General features: G+C 36.9%; 1 protein-coding gene across 1 annotated transcript in view; it reads left to right on the top strand.

The window, feature by feature from the left end:
* prex2 (phosphatidylinositol-3,4,5-trisphosphate-dependent Rac exchange factor 2) overlaps positions 1–8,733 on the top strand; it is a 155,281-nt gene extending 146,548 nt beyond the window's left edge. Inside the window, exons 39-40 of the mRNA XM_088918835.1 lie at positions 4,585–4,652; positions 7,673–8,733. Of these exons, the coding sequence (XP_088774961.1) occupies positions 4,585–4,652; positions 7,673–7,718 (114 nt within the window). The 3' untranslated portion in view covers positions 7,719–8,733. The remainder of the gene's footprint in view (positions 1–4,584; positions 4,653–7,672) is intronic.
* Positions 8,734–19,811: the final 11,078 nt, after the last annotated feature.

Below are 19,811 nucleotides of genomic sequence, written 5' to 3'. Positions count from 1 at the left end.
CAACCTTCAGGGCTTAAGAACACAAGCTACTAACCCTACCCTCTCTCAACTGCAAACACAGACAATGAACCCACAACAGTACTTGAAAATTTCCAGCTATGTGCAGAAAGTTCTGCCCATTGGTCTGTCTTCTTGGCTCATGACTACTGCAGTATGTTTCCCAAAGCTGTTAAGACTAAGACTGAAGTCAAGCATTACTTACTTTCTTTTGTTAGGTTTTCAGTTCCTTTAAAATTGTTATAGGTATCTATGTCCTGCCACACTTGGATGGATGGGTCTGATATTCATCGTATAATTACTGATCTTTATCCAGGTACAAGCTCCAAATGAGACTCTGACTGCACTACAGCTTTTGACAGCTAAATGGCTAAGTCAGTTTCATGATCAGTCTTTCTCTTGATCCAATCTTCTCAAGTAAAATTATGTCCTCATGCATTAATGTTACATTTCTTTAAGCAGAGGCAGCGCATGTGCATTAGAGATAATCATTCCCTGAGCTAAGCTTTTAGGGTAGACATTTACAAAGTTTATATTAAATCTGAGGTTGATACCGATAGAAAAGAAAAGGATGAACTTTACTTGTCACCATTTAGATGTAAAAAGCTGAAAAGTTCATTGGTCTCCATGGTTAAATAGTGGCTTGAAATTCACTGCCTGACTTAAGGGATCTTACACAGATAAGTGTAATCTGAATTTAAGTGAACCCCTATTATTGCACACAGACAGAAACTTTTCAAATAATTGTGGAAAAGATTTAGGTTTGTAATTATCATTCATAATTTTATTTTTATTGTTTACTTATGATTATTTATGTACATATGTACTTATGTAATCAACATACTGTATTTTTGTTTTTTTATTTTTCTAGTTTTAGCTTTTTTCTCCCACAAGCACCTTGAACATTCAATTTAATTCATTCAACTCGATTAAAAGTGCACATTGGACATTATTTGCAGGGACTGTGGATAGACGTACACCTATATGAATACAGATAATACTGTGTCTTGAAAATGTGGTGTACTGTACAGTTTTATAAAACTTATTGTATAGTTTATTGGAGAGACAAAGAGGCAAATGGTAACTCTCAGGATGTGTCCTGATTTCTAGAGAGTGGTCCAGATGACATACCAGACTCATTAGGTAATTTTTAAGTTGTACAGAAATAATTCTTATAGAAGCGTGACTTTTGCCATTCCACCGTTATGTATTACCTCTGGTGTGCTCTAAAATCTACAATCTAACACACACAGTCTAGGAAACATTTCTTAAGTGTATCCACATACATTTAAGATTGTTCAAGTAGGTAGCTGTGCCAGCATGCATAAGCTGCAAAGGAACAAGTAAGACAGTAGGTTTATTCCATGCTGAAAAGAGAAGAAAGGAAACGCAACGTTTCGGCTGTGGAGCCTTCTGGGGTGTGAAAAAGTTGTGGAAACACAACATCCGAAACGTTGTGTTTCCTTTCTTCTCCATTCAGCATGGAATAAACCTTTTACTTGTTCTTTTGTGAATTTAAGATAGCACATTTCAACCATACAAATTCTTCTGTTCCTATTCTTTGTACTTTGCCAGTCTCATACCACCAACTACGTGTTTAACACGTGCTTCTTCTCCACAGTTCCCTTAACCAGCTACAGCTGCCAGGCACTGTTTTGTTGTAACAGAAGCTGCTGTCTCAAGTACAAATACTGTACATATCCAAGAACACACACATACAGTACATGAACTCTCTGGTATTTTTAAGATCAGCCAGATGACAGCATGTTTGTCTAGGATTCTCATTTATTGTGACTCTTGGAGAAAGTGCTTTACCATTTGCATTGGCAAAACAGGAATACGACTATTTCAAGGAAAATGTCAAAGGGGGTCCTCTCACAGTTCAGTTTCTTTATCTGTCAGAGAAGTAGAGACTTGTTCTTATATCAGTGAGTGTAATTTGTTTTGTATTTTTGAAAGACTAACTTAACACTGTATCATCCCCAAAAGGTTGGCTTACTAACCTCCCAAGAATGGCCTGATCATTGTTCGATTTTTCTATGTTTGCCTGGCCAACCTGGTCTCTGGCTATTTTGGCTACTTCAATCGATAAGCTAAAGGACAGCTGTAGAGTCTGATGATCTTCCCTTAAAGTACTATTAAAGTACTATACTGTAGTTCATTTCACGTGATACCCCTTTGTACACAACAATATAATAATTAAATAGTTTGTTCTTCCACTAGAACTGCTGGCAGAGACTATTAAATATATAAATATGGCTATTTCTGACATTAATATACAGTGGTCAAAACTTTATGTTGGTGATCTCCTTCTTTCTTCTTTTGTATTTCTGTCTGCCACATTCTAATTTTATTTTGATCACTTATTGTAGACTTTCAGAATCTAAATAATTGATCAAAGTCAGTCCATATGCCCTTGAATCCCCTTGCTTGGACAGCTCTTCCACTCCACATTCCTATTCAGCCACAGTTTTCAGGATTGATTTATTCAGTCATTAGGATAGCCTCTAATTAGCAGCACATTCTTAAAAACAATAAAGTACGCACAAGGCCTGAACAAAATTTATACGTTTAACAAGATTATCTTTACAAACTACATTGTATGGTGGGATCTCCATTATGAAAATAAACATACTGTAGTTCCTCACAGCAGATTCTATTATACTGTATCTAGTTCAAGTAGGTAGCTGCGTCAGAAGGAGTAGGATGCAAAGGAACAAGAAGGCTCCACGGCCAAAACGTTGTGTTTTCTCTCTTCTCTTTTCAGCATGGAATAAACCTATTACTTGTTCCCTTGCAGCCTACACATGCTGACGCAGCTACCCACCTGTATGTACAGTAGTCAGTTCTCATTATGACTTTTGTCTCTTGTCAAAAAACACTCTCCTCCCAGGAATCTTTACAACATTTGGGATAGCGAGCTAGACAAAGCCTGACTGAGCTCTAGTCTAGGGCAATGTTTTGTACTGTATGTCCCTGTCACACCAGGTCTGGCATCTTAATACGTCACACCATTTCATTTTAACATTGTGTGTAGAATGTATGCAGCACAATACTGGGGGTTCCAGATAGACATCTTTCCTGGTCATTTCTATGCACTCAGGACGGAGATCTCTTTTAGGCCTCTGTGTCACAGATTCGCAATATATCCTGTACCACCTACTGTACATTGTTTTGTAGAGTCCACTGGAGTACTTTTGAGTGTCTGTGACTAAGTACAACTAGATTATACACTGTTACAGCAAAAACTGTGACATTATGACCATCTTTAGGGCTTTTTTAACTAACTCTTTTCCAGCCTCTCCATTTTTTGTAAGACATATTTTGTTGTTGAACTCAATAAATAAATGTTCAAAATGCCTTCAGATAATGCATCATATCTTCCATATGAAATGGTCAGACCTGATGGGAACTCATGTCCATTGTGAAACATACCTCACTGAATACCAGATCTTTGTCGATATGAGACTTCAAAGATTAACATTCATAGTGAGATTAACCTACTTTTGACATTATTGAGTTATTCAAGTAGGTATTAAGGATGATGCAGAAAAGCTTAACTTGCACGTATTCTGCGCTCAGGGACTTTGCATTCTACAGTAGGTTATGCGGATGCAGCTCCAGTGTTCCAAAGCTGTTTCTGACACTACAGTAAACCCTACTGCGCTGGGCTTGGAGGAACTCCTGTATCGAAGGCAGCTGTCAGCACAGTTAAAGTAACGTGTGACCTACAGCAAAAAATAAAGATTATTTATAGACAGTGTTCATTTTTAAAACCATGTACAAGGAGTGTAGATTTATGATCTCATCCAATGCTTTCAGCTAACAAGGGGCCTGTCTTCTCATTGTCTTGATATAAGGCAACCTTGGTTTTCCTGTAAGAGCCTGACTTATTAAAAAGCGTCATCAGAAATGATTAATAAGAACAGAGAGCGGTACAGTGAAAACTCATAGTTCATCTCTGTGACTTTGGAGGCAGTAAAAATGTATATCTTGCATCAGCATTTATTTTGACAAGTGACTGCGTCTAAAATTACCTGGCAAGGCCTTGCAAAATTGAAAAAGAGCAGTTTGGGACTGATTAATTCTTCAATAGCACTGCTTCCCTGTTGAAAGAGTACCCAGAAACCAAAATTCTCTTGCTTTATTATTTATTATCAGCTAGCAGAGACAGGAAAGTGCTGTAAAATTTAAATTGTTCTCATTGAGCTCTTAAAATATATGGCTACATCATATCCTACACAGTTTTATTTGATGTAAAGAAAGTTCAGACAGTATGTCCTGTATGTTTATGCGCATTCTGTTGTTGTTTAACCTGATGCAGCGTAGCTAAGCCTACTGTATTGTTATCTCTTGTACCATAATGAACATTTTCAGCATGGCTTCAAAAAGATAGAAAAGAACCACCCTATATCAGTAGACTGTGACTGTAAGGATGCTTTGACCTTTAAAAATAAGAAACCTTATTATTAAACGTATTTTGCCAGCGCATTATTTTTGTTTTTTGTAGCTACTGTATATACATGCAACAGACTACCTTTTGGATATCATGCAAACACGCCACTAATTTTTTTTTTTTTCAAACAGGGAGCAAGAGTGCAAAACTCTGCCAAGAACCTGGGAGTGAGGGATCGTACTCCTCAATCTGTGCCCAGGTAACTCAGCGAGATGCTCTGGACTCCATTTTTAACCTGTGAAGCTGTTTCTCTCTTCCGTCACTTGATCAGCTCTGTGGTTTGTTTTAAAGCCACGTCTTTCAAGAAATGGTTGTATGAGATCCTCAGTGCAATTAACTACTAAAAAACAAATGAGCTACATGTAGATGGGCAAATCTGAAGCTGCCTGGGATACCTCGGGGTGAAAACACTTTATAAATGCAGCAGATAATAAATTGGTTTTATTTCCAAAAGATAATATGATAAGCAGACATCAGCAAACTGCAATATTGTGTGTTTCTATGTTATACAGAGTATAAAGTATATATATTTTAGAAGTTTTTTTTTGCCTAACTGAGCTAAAAAAAATGAGTCAATTCACATTAGGCTGATATGCTGATATGATATGCTACCTTACTGCTGTGTCAGATTTTTAACTTTAAACATGTTTACAGCATGCTAATTACTTTAAAAAGAAAGAAAAAAATCAGCTTTTGTAGAATGTGGGATGTGTAATACAAAGCCCACTTTCTGTGTTCAACCGCATTTTTCCTTCATATTTTTCTTTTTCTTAAGTTTGAGCCACACGTGGTTTTACTTTGAGTGAGAGGTTTATTGAACTCTTAAGTAGTCTGTATAAAATACAGAAAAGGTTCTAAACCAGTTTAGCTGTGTGGCCAGCTCAGGGGGGAACACTCTTACATCCTACTCTGTGTTCCACTGAGAGATCAGAAACAAAGTGATGTATGGAGCAGTGGGCTTCTCACTGGTTTTTTTTTTGTTAAGACAACCAATTAAACAGGAAGGTCACTACCAGAGAAACGAGCGTAGAAAATTGCTTACAACCTCAAAATACAGTGTATTAGATTTCATAAAGCAAAAATTATATGGTACTAATGTCAAGGCTAAGTGTGAGGCAGCCACTGTTAAGATATTAAAAGCTAGAGGTAAGCCAAAATTAGTAAAGGACACTGAATGTGTCAAAACCATTAGACCTTGAAATATAGGATTTGTTGTGAGACCTAGCCTTTTGACCCTTTTAGCAAAATTGTAAAATATTTTAAAGTGGCAGATCATTGGTTAAGCTGAAGTGACAATATATAAAACGGCTTTATATTTGAAGTATTTATTAGTTTACTGAACAAGTGAATGTTTACAAAAAAACAACTTCAAGAGGAGCTCTGCAGTGATGTGTGTGCACTATAGAATTAGTGCTTATAGTGTTTTTTTCACCAATTCATGCACTTACAAGTGCTATAATTAAAACACCAGTGATTTCTGGTTATACTGACCTTATTACATGAGCAAGATTTACAGCGTGATAGATGGTGCAGATGACACCAGCGTTACCATCTTGTAGCCTGATCTGTCAGGTCTCAGAAGCTAGGCGAGGCTGGATTTAGTCAGCACTGGGATGGGAGACCTCCCAGGAAAACAATGAACTGTATGTGGTTTGTGAGTGGTATTGGTGGACTACGAGGTGGTTTTCTCCCCTCTGGATCACAATCTCCGAACCTAGAATGGTGACTAGGTACATTGTGATGTACTGTCCTTGAAATGAAGTGTCGAACCAAGGTCCCGACGACTTGATCTTCAAAGTTTTCATGATTGAAAAGCCAGGGAATATTAACTCCAGTGTCTTGGCTACATTCTGTTAATGTAAAAAATGGCCTCCCTAAATTTCTTAATTCAGCTGGTGAAGGTGTTTGTCATTTCTCTGCCTAATCTGCTGTGTGGTGAAACTTTTCTAATTTCTAGAAAAAAGTAGGACTGCTACCCTGGCATCCTGGCCAAATTTCCCATTGGCCCTTACCAATCATGACCTCCTAATAATCCCCATCTATGAACTGGCTTCATCGCTTTGTTCTCCTCCCCACTGAGAGCTGGTGTGTGGTGAGTGTACTGGCGCACTATGGCTGCTGTCACATCATCCAGGTGGGGCTGCACACTGGTGCTGGTGGAGGGGAGTCCCTATTACCTGTAAAGCGCTTTGAGTAGAGTGTCCAGAAAAGCGCTATATAAGTGTAACCAATTATTATTATTATTAATGAAGGCTGCAAGGCACCCAGGTGGAGGCTACACTGCTGTTTCCCCCATGCATAAAGCAGTTTGGGATCCGATATGGGACAAAAGGCGCAAAGCGCAATATGAACACATTGCAAATTATTAAGAAATACACAGATCATCCTGGGTGGTGACAAGGGGAGAGTGCAACTAGCCTTCCTCACCTAGTGAAGTATTTCCTCAGGACCACACTACTGCAGCTGTCATACCAATTATAAAATATCTTTCGAAAATTGTTTAATGTGGGACAAGATACAGTACGTAAAGTTCTTAAGCATTATATTTCATATACCATTTACCTGCTACCTGTACATCCGATTATGTGGTGCTGCTGTAAGAGCAGAAAATAGCGACTAGTGGCGGATTTGTAAAATGCCGTAGTGTGTAGGGCTTTGGAGAGTGTGCTGTCTCATTATTACAGTATCAATGATATTTTTCCAAGGAGTTGCATAAGAGGACAAAGTTCCATTTGTGATAATATGTGAAGCCCAGTTTGCAAGATAACATTTAAAATAGTTTCGCAGACAAGAAAGGATAAAAAAGCAATTACTTTAAAGGTCACGGAGTGAGAGCAGCTTTCCTTTTGGAAATGGTAAATGTAAGTTTTAATTTCTTTGTTATGGTATCCCCTGGCAGAATTATAAAGGTATAATTAGACTGTTATCAATGTTATACTTTTACATAATCTTTGCATAATATATAACCAATTTATCGTATAATGAAATACACATTTCCACTTGGCACAGGCACTTTAAGGAGCTAACAAAACTATTTTCCTTGTGTGGACGTTTCACATACCGTATCTTATTACGTTTGCTGTATGCGATTTCTTTATGTTGTTCTGCTCAGATGGCTGTTTGTCATGATATAAGCTGGGTCTTAAACACCTGGTCACCGGTGTGATTAACATCCAAGTCAACAAGACCTCATGGCTCTTATGTGTTTTATCCATTCAGGTTGTACAAGCTCTGCCAACCTCCTCCTCCAGATGGAGACCCATGAAGACACCTTCTTCAGTCCCAGCCGGGTTCCAGCACAGGACCTGTGTCTAGTGGCAGGCAGCACCTGTAACAGCACTGGGCCAGAGGGCTGGCTCAGCAAAAGCTTACCATCAGGGCCTGAGGCCCTGATGGCTCTTTCCCTTATAGGAATTATAGTATTTAATGTAAACAGAAGAATTATGTGTAGCTGCCTCTCTGTACTTTATTTTTAAAATACACATACCGGATCTCATTTGGATCATCGTTATGTCTCTGCAACATTACATCTCAGTTTAGTTCTTCGCTTTTTGAATTTTGTAGAAAGAAATAACCACTCCAAACTAAAAAAAAGCAGTTTCTCACACAGACTCAAGCTAATCAGGTATTTGTTGGCTTTGTGTGTGCTGAACCATCTCAAAGCAGGGATAAGAAGGGATAACAAAGTGAAGCTAAACTGGCTTCCCAGTAATCATCTAATCACCTTTCAATTTCCTGTTAAGCATCATCCTTCATTTTTACATAATAACCTATATGCTGCTGTGAAATGACAGTCGCATTGTATGTTCCTTGGCAGTGCCTTAAAAATATATTGGATTTAGTACATTTTTAAATAAACTTTAAATAGTATTATGCTTTTCTATGTTGTACTAAGCTGTTGTAAATAGGTTTTAAATATATATCCAGGACCAAAACGTTTTTCAAGAGTCAATATTTGTTAAGCAGATGTATCACTAGCAATGTAGGTTATTTTTATTACTATGCAAATAGAGGAGAGCAGAGATTAAATAACTTTGAAGACTTTAGATTCTGTGTTAACTCTTTTCTAAACGTTTCCTCATTATATGCTGTAAACAAAAGTAACAGTTAAATAAAAATGGTGTATAACAAAAGGGTCTCTGATGTAGCAGCTCCTAAATTGTTTTAAATTGCAAACATTTTATAAAGCAATTAAGAAATGTAAAGATGTGAAACTGTAAAAAAAATAGTAGCTCTGTTTGTTAGAATGCATAGGATGATAATTTATTTTGTTTTATAAAACAAACTTGTACTAGGACATGTATTCATGGTTTTGTTTTTTCGTCAACTTTCAATTGATGTGTATGTTTGCTTACAGCATACTTTTAATATATAATGTCATGCTTTAGTTATTAATTTTAATTAAACACATTAAGATGTTTACACTGTGTTTTCATCTCACTTCAAGTCCGAGGTTCAAAACCCTGGGATGGAGTAATTTCGTAAGTAACTTTGGAGGAATAACCAGTCATACCAAAGCTATAACTTTGAAAGGCTGGAGACTGAGCCAATTTAAAACCCCTGGTATGTACAGTAAGTCGAATCATTTTCACATAAACCTTATACTGACACATCATGTGGAGTTTCATTTAATTGGAGACAGGAGTGAAAATCAGTGATGATCAATGGTTAGTCCCCACAAATACAGGGATACAAATTTGTCTTTTTTATATTGTTTGAAGGCTAAAGTTAGATTGAATACTTCCTGTTTAAAGTATACACTATACATAATAGGAAGGCTCAACTGCATCCTACATAATAGAAAAGGCTCAAATTGAACACAATTCATTATCATGAATCTGCACATACAGTACAGTAAGCATACAGCAAACAGTAAGTTAGTATTTAGAAACGTTTGGACTTCCTCTCTTTTAAAATTTCCTCAGTGTAAAAAGGTCCCTGTTTCAGTGAAATACTGCTTATTGCTCCACCAGCTGTAGTTACAGATCACCTTTCTAAAACACTTACAGTATGTACTGTATCAGCATTAAGAAGGTTATAGTTCTGTTTTAACCATTTCACCTTATTCTAAAAATACAATTAAACACAAATAATTTAAATGGATGTAAAAGTGTCCAAATTAAATGGATTTTGTTGATTATTTGTACAAGATCTTTTTTTTGGATATCATTCATCCTGATCCATTTTCATGTAGAATATTGTTACTGCTTTGTGAGTATGTTCATTCTATTGCTGCAGACCTATTTCTCTGGGCACATGATGAGCTGTGTCATTATCATTTCAATTGTGCTTTAAAATGAGACAGTTTATCTTCAGGAGAAAAATGGAATTAATTTAGTTTTCATTAAAATGTTACATAGCTAAAGAAAGAGATGAAATTCTATGAGATCTGTATCTGTGTACTCCCCTCACCCCAGTTGTAATCCTTTTCTTCTAAAAATAAAGCAACAGTATATATATATTAAGCAGATCCTCAAAGACCTGTATGGAATTCTGAAACTTGCGGAAGGGATATTGATCAAAATTTCATACATAATGGCTGCGCCAAGGAATGATAATGATTAAAAACGTTTAAATTTTTAAACAAAAAATGTTGTGAACTCTTCGTTAAAACGAAAAATAATGTATTACTGGAATTAGCCTTGTTAATGTTAAAATATGTTATTTTATGTACTGTAGCAATGTATTTCTCATAAAATCCATGGAACTTTAAAAGAAATATTAATATTTCTAAAATATTCACATTTTACATCCATTAATATAACAGCTAGGCTTAGAAGTAATTTTCATATAATGAACAACTACAACGATAGTATCATGCTATGATATAGTTATTAACTAAATTGCATTTTATTATGTGTAGAGAGTACATATCTTTAATATAAACTACAATGTATTTATCTACATACTGTACATTGTATTGTATAGTAATATTTTGTAATTGATTACCCAATTGATCTGAATTTATCTTTTGTAATTTAACAGGGACAAATTAAGCTTCTGACTCATTTTTTTTTCTTTTAATGAATGACTTTTTTCACAGTGAACACCATTTAAAGCACTCTACGTTAAAGACAATGGGAAAAACATTTATTTCATAAGATTGGGCAAGAGCTTTTGTCTTTAGTTTAACAGTGTTTTTCTACTCTTTTAAGACTGGAGGGATTTGAGAATACAACCATTTCATGTTGATCTTCATGTCAGCCAAAATTGTTTTTCTCGTTTCAAGATGAAAGATTAAAGCAGGTTATTTCTTATCAGAAACAATTTCCCCTCTGGTCAGACATAACACTGCTATCTGTCTTGTCCACTGTTCAGGGTTAAAGCACTTATGGAGTTGTGTACCAGCACCCACACATAAACATGACATGGGAGACTGTTTAAAAGACTGTAGTGTGATGTTATACAGTTATAACTGGATCTAAACTAACAATTAATATCTTTAAAGATGTTACATATAACCAACTAGAAAAACAACTTCCACACCCCTAACCCCAGGGGTTTGCATTTAGATAGCTTTTGAGACAAGACTGTGGAAAACACTGCAAAGAGAAATGCACTTAGCTTTAGAGTACATAATTTATGCTTAGACATCAATCACAAGGAATGGTCTAACTGGATGTTATCAAATTTAGATTGAAAAATGATTGCATTGCACTTTAGACCCCTTTATAGTGTTTTTTTTAGCTGGAGTTAAAAGTGTCATGCCTGGGTGAGCCTGAACACATGGCTCTCGTTTTACTCGGAAACTCAGAGTATTCACTCAAGGAGCCCTATTCCACCAAGGACTATTTGGACTTGGTTGATCTGATTGTCCCAGCTTCCCTTGTCCAATTGGTGCCTTCACCATCATGGCCACACTCTATAAACTCTATAAACCTTGCTTTGACACTGGTATGGTGCTCTGTCATTGAGCGAATTTAATACCACAATTGTGTGTTTAGTAGTACTAACCTCCCTCTTAGAAGTCTACCCTGCCTGAATCCGCCTGAAAAACTCCAAGTCTTTCTTGAACCTCATCTGCCTGTCAGAATCAGACTCCTTCCCAGCACCAGACCAGTAGCTCTACCCCTACATGGCAGCACATGCACCGTGTCTTCATCTGCCCTAAAGCCTGCATTTTCTTTCAGTCAAGTCCTGATCTCAATCGTCATTTCCCATCCTCTTTCTCCATCTCTCGTCATCCTGCCTCGACAGCCTTGCCTCCGAAAATCACCCAGCTCTAGCACTTGGATTCCAGTCGATAGGCAAGACATGGCTGTTACTTCCAGCTAACCACATCATAACAAAGAGATGATGAAAGAAGGAAAAAAGGGTTTTATGATTTCTCTTACCTTCTTCAATTAGCTTTCCAAAACATTGACCATGTGGCCAGCAAGTGAACAGTAGGATTGTTAGTGTTGTTCAACAGCAAATAAGTGGACAGGACAGTGTGTCTCCATCTGCATTTAAAGGTGAACTGCAGTCTCAACCAGTTATTAAATCTTCATTGACCATATAGAAAAATGTTACAAATTTCGAATTAAGCACAAAGTTGTGAACTTTGTGAAAGTACTGTAAGTAGCCATGTTGTCACAAACCCCTGGTCTTGCCAAAGGCGAGAGCAAGAGTTCCCACAAAGTGTGAGGTGATGCGGCCCTTTCTGCTCGCTAGTCACTGTAATAACTAATGTAATGTGATGTAACAGCAAATTACACACAGGTTGTGCAGCAGATATTTCACCGCAGAAAGTTGCATGCAGAGTTAAAGTTCCATTTATTGGCAAAATCGTCTTGAAACAGAGAGCAATATTGTTTTGATTAACAGAGATGTATTCAGATATCTTCTTGTTTACAATGTAATGGGACTGCTTCATATCACCAGAAGTTTAGTTGCCTCATTCTGAGTCGCAGAATATGGCTCAGTGCATGCCTGGGAATGTGTCTGTTTTGTGATTCAAATTGGAGGATTTACAAATTTACTTTTATTGTGGTTCGAAATGCACTCGTCGAGACTGATTCTTTCTAACCCTGAAATATAAAAATAGTGTTGCAGTTCCCCTTTAAGTTTTTACCCACGAGACACCATGGATGTTTGTTGTTATATCATGAGGTTGCATGTAAAATACACATCCTTGTTTTTCCAGAGAAATTATCTAAAAAATGACCTATGATTGATCTACTAGTAATGAATTTGTTCAAAAGTAATAGTAACCTTGTTGGTCAGGGAATGAATATTAATGAAAAATTATTTAAGAGCATTTCTAGAGTCAGAAGTACTGCATGATTCAATGTCAGAAAGATAGAAAACATATCTTAAAGCGTGTTTAGGTAACTTAAACCCCAAGTGGTCAGGACATGATTTCACTATTTGACTGCATGTTTTAGCTAAAACTGTAGAGCTTTGGTGCAGATATCTGGGCGTGTGCAGTATGTTGAACTTATGCATGACAGCATTAGTTTTGAGGAAATGTTTTTTTCATTGTAAAAGTAATAGTTCATACATTGAGTAGGACAGATACACTACATTTCAAAGTAAGCAAAATGGGTCTGCAAATCTCTGATGTAAAATACTTTCAACTGTGAAACACAGACAATAGATCCTCCCTGATTTCCAGGCAACATAGCCTGAAAAGACTTGCAGTGACAAAGCCACAGGAAGAGCAGAAGAAATCCAGGTCCAAGTTTTATGTTACAGTTACAATAAGTGTAATAATAAGAGTATAAATACTGTAAATCTGATGACTGCCCTGACACTGGAAACCTGAGTGACTCATTTACACAATAGGGTCTGGGATAGAAATGTTTTTACCAAATCAAGGATGAGTAGTTTACACTAGAATGTGTGCTTCAGATGACAAAACAGCAACAAGGAAGTTGTTACTTTTTTGTTTGATTGAGTAATAGTTTTTGACAAGTATGCTACATTGATGATGATCATACAATCTTGCCAAATTGATTAGAGTTCTTTATTGCTATTGCTGGAGGTGTTTTTGTTATGGCTCAACTTATCCTCACTAATATAAAACAATTTGCTCAGATTGGTAGTTGTAGCTGGTGTCCTGCAAGGCTCTGTTTTTGGTCCCATTCTTTTTTGTATCTATGTATATGACCATTCACTCATTGTGGGTATGGCAGCATTTCTGTGTTTATGACAACCAAATGTATTAATTCTGATGTTAAATCGGGCACTATCTGTCTTGTCACAATGCTTTTAGTATTTGAACTTGTATTTGGCTAAATCAAAGTTGTGTTGATTACGTTTGCTTATCAGTTTTACAGATGTGTGAATCCTGTTTGTCTCTTAGTGGACATGGAATCAGTTGTTCATGCTGATGTGAAGGTATCTTTTTTAATCATCATAACGTAGCATGTATCTGTTCTCTTGAAAGAATCCAGGGCATCAGCTTCAACAACCTGACTTGATTGCTTGTTCTATATTCTGTGGCACTACGACGGGGTGTGTTGGGTGTGGAGGAGGAGCCCTGGATGAAGCCACAGCTGTGAAGGCTCTTTAAAAACACACTTAACACCCCCAAAGGGACGAGCACGGCAATCCCTGGAAGGGGAGGAACTTTTACCGGCAGTCCCAGAGGGGATTGTACCCATGCGTAAGGCTGTCGTTTTTCACTTTCTTTTTCTTTTTGCCTGTCCCGTCATGCATCTCTACCGGGGCAGGCTGACCTTTTTCCGCAAGTCAAGTTTTTATTTTTAGGCCTGCGCTCCCTGCCTTAAAAAGGGTTAGTCCAGTCTGGTCCCCGCCTCCCAGCGGGATCTTTTTCCAGGCTGGACCCTGTTAGATAGGGTGAGTCCAGCCTACACAACAGCGCAGCGCTGCTTTATACAATGGCAAATTTTTCTGTTTTTCTTTTCGGTTCTCGCTAGCCTCACACAGATGGGGCATCGACTTTTACCAGTGCTCGCCGCGGCTTCTCCCACTCCCATAATGTTACAGTTCCCACAACCCTTTGCATAAAGATGTGCCTTCTGTCCTCAATTTTAAATGCATTTTCACTGACTTTCCACTTGTGCTCTCTGGTTTGTTTGTCTCTCTTGAATCAGTGAAACACTGGGTTGACTTTGTCAATACCTTTGAGGACACATTAACTTGTATCAGGTCCTCTCATATTCTTTCCTGTTAAGACTTAAAAGGTTCACTTACTGTATTTCAGTCTGTCAGTACAGAACATTTCTTTCATCCCTGAAATGCATCTGCACTTTTGTGGACTGAATGCTTAGCAGCAAAATCTTTTGATCAAACTGTACACAATATTCCAAATGACATTTTACTAGTGCATTAGACAATATAAAATAACATCCCTTAATTTACATTTTACGATTGAGTTGTACTATACATGTAAAGTTTAATTTTTTTAAATCCCTTTATATTTTTTGTCATTAATTTAATTTTGATAACGCCTGAAATCAAAAGGAAATCTAGGTTTTTGGTTAGTTGGATATTCTCTCTCACTGCTAGTATATTGTAATGCAGGTTCTCCTGACATTAAGAAATGGTTCAATGGTGTTTCCTCAATCTATTAGTGTCATGGAAGCCATATAGATTACGACACTGATTTCAGTAACAAAATACATCATAGCCTAAAGAGGCACAGAGATGGACGCTCAATACAGGAAGTTAATCTTTAGAACTGGGCTGTATTCCAACTTAGTTTGAAATGCAAGAGCACGCATTTCCTAAATGTGTTGAGTGTGAGTACTCCTTTGGAATGAAACACATAATACATCAGTAAGGGGCAATGTATATTTTTTTCTTGGAAAGCTGGAGGAATAGTGTTAGAAAAAGCCTTGTTATTCAGAGTGCCAACATGAGGAAAATCACTTTACCACCAACTTGGTCCCTGAAAAGCCACACTATTGTTACGTAGGAAAAAGACACACCTTTTATTGAGCTCAGACTATTTTGGATTTTAGTTTCTTTACATTTTTTTTTGTAATTGAACATAACAAATGCAAAGCAGAAGAAATGTACATTTCTCTTGTTTCACAACCCATATCTATGTTCTCCTTTCAATTCAATGGTTACCCTTTCCAGCAAAAGACCATAACCATTCCCCACACTGCCCCATCAACCTACAGCAGCTAAACTGTATGTGGTTTATATATGATATAAATCCTAAAACCTGCATGGAAATGAATCTTTGGCTCATGATAACTTTGTGAAGAAAATGTACAGTAAGTGGATCATCCAATTACTAGTATTTTTAGAACATTAATTTATATTGTGGGGCAACATTGTGGAGCCTTCCAGCCTTGTAACTGGAATGTTGTAAGTTCAAATCTCAGGTGAAACACTGCTGTTATACCCTTGAGCAGCTTTTCCATGCTGTGACAAATATGGCACAAACAGATAACCGTAAACTCTGATATTCAACTTCAATGTGAAGTCTGTTTTACTATACAGCACAGACACATGTAGGACAACAAGAAGCATAAGCAATAAACTTCAAACCTTGATAAACAAATACCCGAGAAACATCCTTCACATTCACTTGATGAACATAATAAGTAATAGGTAATGCATAAACAACGAAGATCTAAGAAAAAGCCCTAACCAAGAGCAAATTGAACACAGATGAAATGTAGAAAATGCAGCTGTATTGGGCACACAATGTGGAAACCAAGCCCTCACGTGGACCCCACAGCTGAAAAGGAAATATTGAAGACTAAGGAACAGCTGGAGTCTAAACAGGCCGAACTGAAAGACGGAGGAACATCATGGAGGGTGATGGAGAGAACAGCGCAGCACCTCTCCATGCTCTATTTATATTGAGTTTTGTCTTTTATTTTATTCTATTTCTATTACATTATTATCTATTAGTATGTAACCTTATTTTTGTGATTTTTTACCCCCTGGTGAGCTCATAGAAAAGACATTACATTGCCAGCAACTACTGCTGCATGCTGTATTGTTGTGCATTTGATAAATAAACTTTGATTGATCAAGTCTGCCTGAAAACAACTGTGAACGTCCTATGCTGCCCACAGAGCCCTCATGGCATTGTAAAGTTTATCAACCTACAATACAGTTTGAACATTTCCATAAAATACATGATTTGTCAGTTGAACGTATTTTACTTATTAAATATGTTCAAGCAGGGAGCTGCGTCAGCATGCGTAGGCTGCAATGGAAGGAGTAATAGGTTTATTCCATTCTGAAAAGTGAAGAAAAGAAACACAATGTTTCGGCTGTGGAGCCTTCTTTGGGTGTGTTTTACAAATATACTCCATGATTACATAAATTGTTTTTAAATTCAATTTCCAGCCTCTCTTTTCCAGCGAGTACCAAACACCCTTAAAACAGTTCCCTTTGTTTTTAGTACATTTAGAGAGAAAAGCAAAACACAACAATGTCCCACTAATTGTGGCTCAGCAGTTTCTCTTCTGTTTTCCTTGTGTCCTTGTTTTGGGGAGTGCTGTCTCCTTGCACACTCTTCTACCTTCTGTAATCCCCTGCCCCCAGGCTCATCATTCATCAGCCCTATGTAAGCATCCAAGCGTGGTGCCTCCATAGCAGGTGGTTTAAGTGGCACACAAGCTCTTTCTTATTGTTTCCACACAGTTGTCAGCTTTTCTTTACTAAAACACACGACAGAGAATCTTTCCCTTCAGATATTGTATGAAAGTCTATGGTTGATCTTCAAATCTGTTTTCACTTTTCTCTTTTGTTGTCTTTAGTTTCAGTTTTCATTTCTGTTTATTTCTTGTACTTAACAGGACCATTATCTTGCAATGTATCTGTTTCTGGATCCTACAGAAAACAAAGTGGTTTTTCAGGCAGTTTGGAGCAATTTTGTGATTCAGCAACAATTCTTTATTACTTGAATAATTGAGTACGAATGGGGTGTGTAGGCACTGAACTCAGACCCTTGTCCAGTGATGATTATTTTGAACTGTATTCAACTACTCATTATAAACAGTACCAGCCATATATTGCTGATTCCTTTTAGTGCTTTAAAGAAATTAACATTCATATGTGTCTGTTTGAGGTTTGTTAGTATGCATGTTTCTCTACATACTAATTCCAGTAACGAAATCCTCATACACAGTAGCTATTTGTTTTTCTGTTCTCATCCCAAGGTTCCAAAAAAGGATTAAGGTCTTACTTTACAGTGCCTAAATTAATCAACATCACTTTTTTGTTTTTTTTTGACAATATGTTTTGATTATGGAGGCTGCAACTAAAAAGATAGTGCTTTTAAAAAATAGATTATTGGATTAATTATTTTTTGTACTTTTACAATAATAGTGATAATGACATTTTAAAAGTAAATTTTGTATTGGCTTAGTCAGTTAGCTATTCAGTACAGCTGAATAATAATAGCAAAAAGGCAGATTTCTACTACATAAAACACAACCTATGAATACTATTAGAAAAAGTGACTGGTGAAAGTGTTAGTTCACCTTTAAGCAGTCAGTGGAACATATTAGCAATGCTAAATTAAATTACAAGTACTTTCCACATGCCATATTGCAAAAGACTCAGCTTAAAGTGATGCCACTTTTGACTGGTGTTGTAATTTTCAAACAACTGCTAAGCAAATTGTAATTTGACATTAGTGCTTTGCCATTTGGAAGAGGTCATCTGGTATTCAATTTAATGCATGATGTGCAATAAATCTGAAAAAGAAAACTTTAAAAAAATTAAGCCAGCATCATCTTTTGCATTGACATAGTAGTTCCATTTCAAACAGCTAAGGGTTTTAAGTCTTTGATCTCATGTCGATGGAGTTTATTATAAAATTTAAACATGTATGACTTATATAGAAAAAAGATGTGATGCACCTAAAAAACTGCTATTTTTTTCTCACCACGGCAACCAGCGGAAACATAAATTGAACACGCTGTAATATTAACATGGCAAGAGCCGAACACCAAGAATGTACTTAGTGTTTGTTAATAATTCTGATTGTTGGTGATATTAATGTGATTAACACTATATGATTCTAGAATGTATTCACAAATAGGAGGGAGTAGTATTCATTACGAACATTATATTGTCATTCTTTCTATGCCTCAAGCCCTTGATTCAGTAATTATTTTGTCCTCCTGAATAGTCTATCATCACAGTCCATCTTGTTCCTTAATAACAAATCTAAAAAGGGCTCGGATATCTGCTCACAATCCACAATCTTCTTCAGACCACTTGTAAGTCTGAATACAGTCAGCAGGTGGGGTAGCAATCTAGTACGACCGAGGAATTCTGAACATTTTCACGTCAGTAAAGACTAAAAGACAGAAAAATAGACTATAAATCTTCTCACCTCTTCTTTTTCATCTTTCTTGCTGTAGCCCTTATTTACTCATTGATATCGGGGTTTTTTTTAATGCTGGGCATTCTTAATAATAAAACAATGTCAAGATTTTCCTTCCATTATCCAGTTCCACATGCATATTTAAACTGACAAATATGCACCTCACATGTTCTGGGTGGGGCAGTGGTTGGCATTGCTGCCTCACAGTGATGGGTACTGGGCTCACTTCCTGGGGTGCTGTCTGGGTCAAGTTTGTATAATTGCATGGTTTCCCTCTCACAGTCCAAAAACATACCGGAAGGTTAACTGACTTTGGGGAAAACTGGCCCTTTGTGCATGTTTGTGCCTGTGTGTGTGCCTTTTGATGGACCGGTGTCCTGTCAAGGGTATATATGTACTGCCTTGCGCCCATTGCTTGCTGGGATAGACTCCAACTCCCCCATGTCCCTGTAATAGATAAAGCAGTTAGAAAACTGATGGATGGATATGTTCTGGGTTATTCCATTTCGCTTCTTCAGAATTGTAAAGTTTTCATTTACCAGGTTTAAAAAGATTAAAACCTCAAACCAGCTTGAGCTGTGCAGATAACAAAGGCACCTAGCTTATCTAGTGTCAAGAACCTCTGAATTAGGAATCGATCTTAGAAGCTCAGACTGAAATATGGAGATAGATAGTGGAATACCTTGATATTTTCAATTCAAGTTGGCTTGAGTCTTATCAAAAGAAAGTGCTGCAGTGATTTGACATGACTTTTTCTTACTAGACTGACAAGAGCATAACAGCAACATGAGAAGTTCTTTATTTCCTTTTTGTCGAAGAAAGAGTAAGAGTGGCTACCTCAGAATACATTATTCTCCAAGAGTTCAAATAAAAAGTATAATATTCAAACCAATTTCATAGTAAGAACCATACATGTATTTGACGTAAAGAAATGAAAAAAGTCATACAGTAAGACCTTATCTAAAGTTGTACATTAAGCTTGACAAAATCATCATGTTGTGCTTTTTGCTTTTTTTTCTAATCTGCAACAAGCACATCTGAAGTAAACATCGAATTAAAAATCTGTATTTTACATGCTGTCTGCTTTTTATTTTGTATACTATACCA

The sequence above is a fragment of the Atractosteus spatula genome, chromosome 6 (genome assembly GCF_055471065.1).
Source record: "Atractosteus spatula isolate fAtrSpa1 chromosome 6, fAtrSpa1.hap1, whole genome shotgun sequence".
In the NCBI taxonomy this organism is placed as follows: domain Eukaryota; kingdom Metazoa; phylum Chordata; class Actinopteri; order Semionotiformes; family Lepisosteidae; genus Atractosteus; species Atractosteus spatula.
Note: the sequence above shows the minus strand (reverse complement) of the source record. Positions and strands in the feature narration are given on the sequence as shown.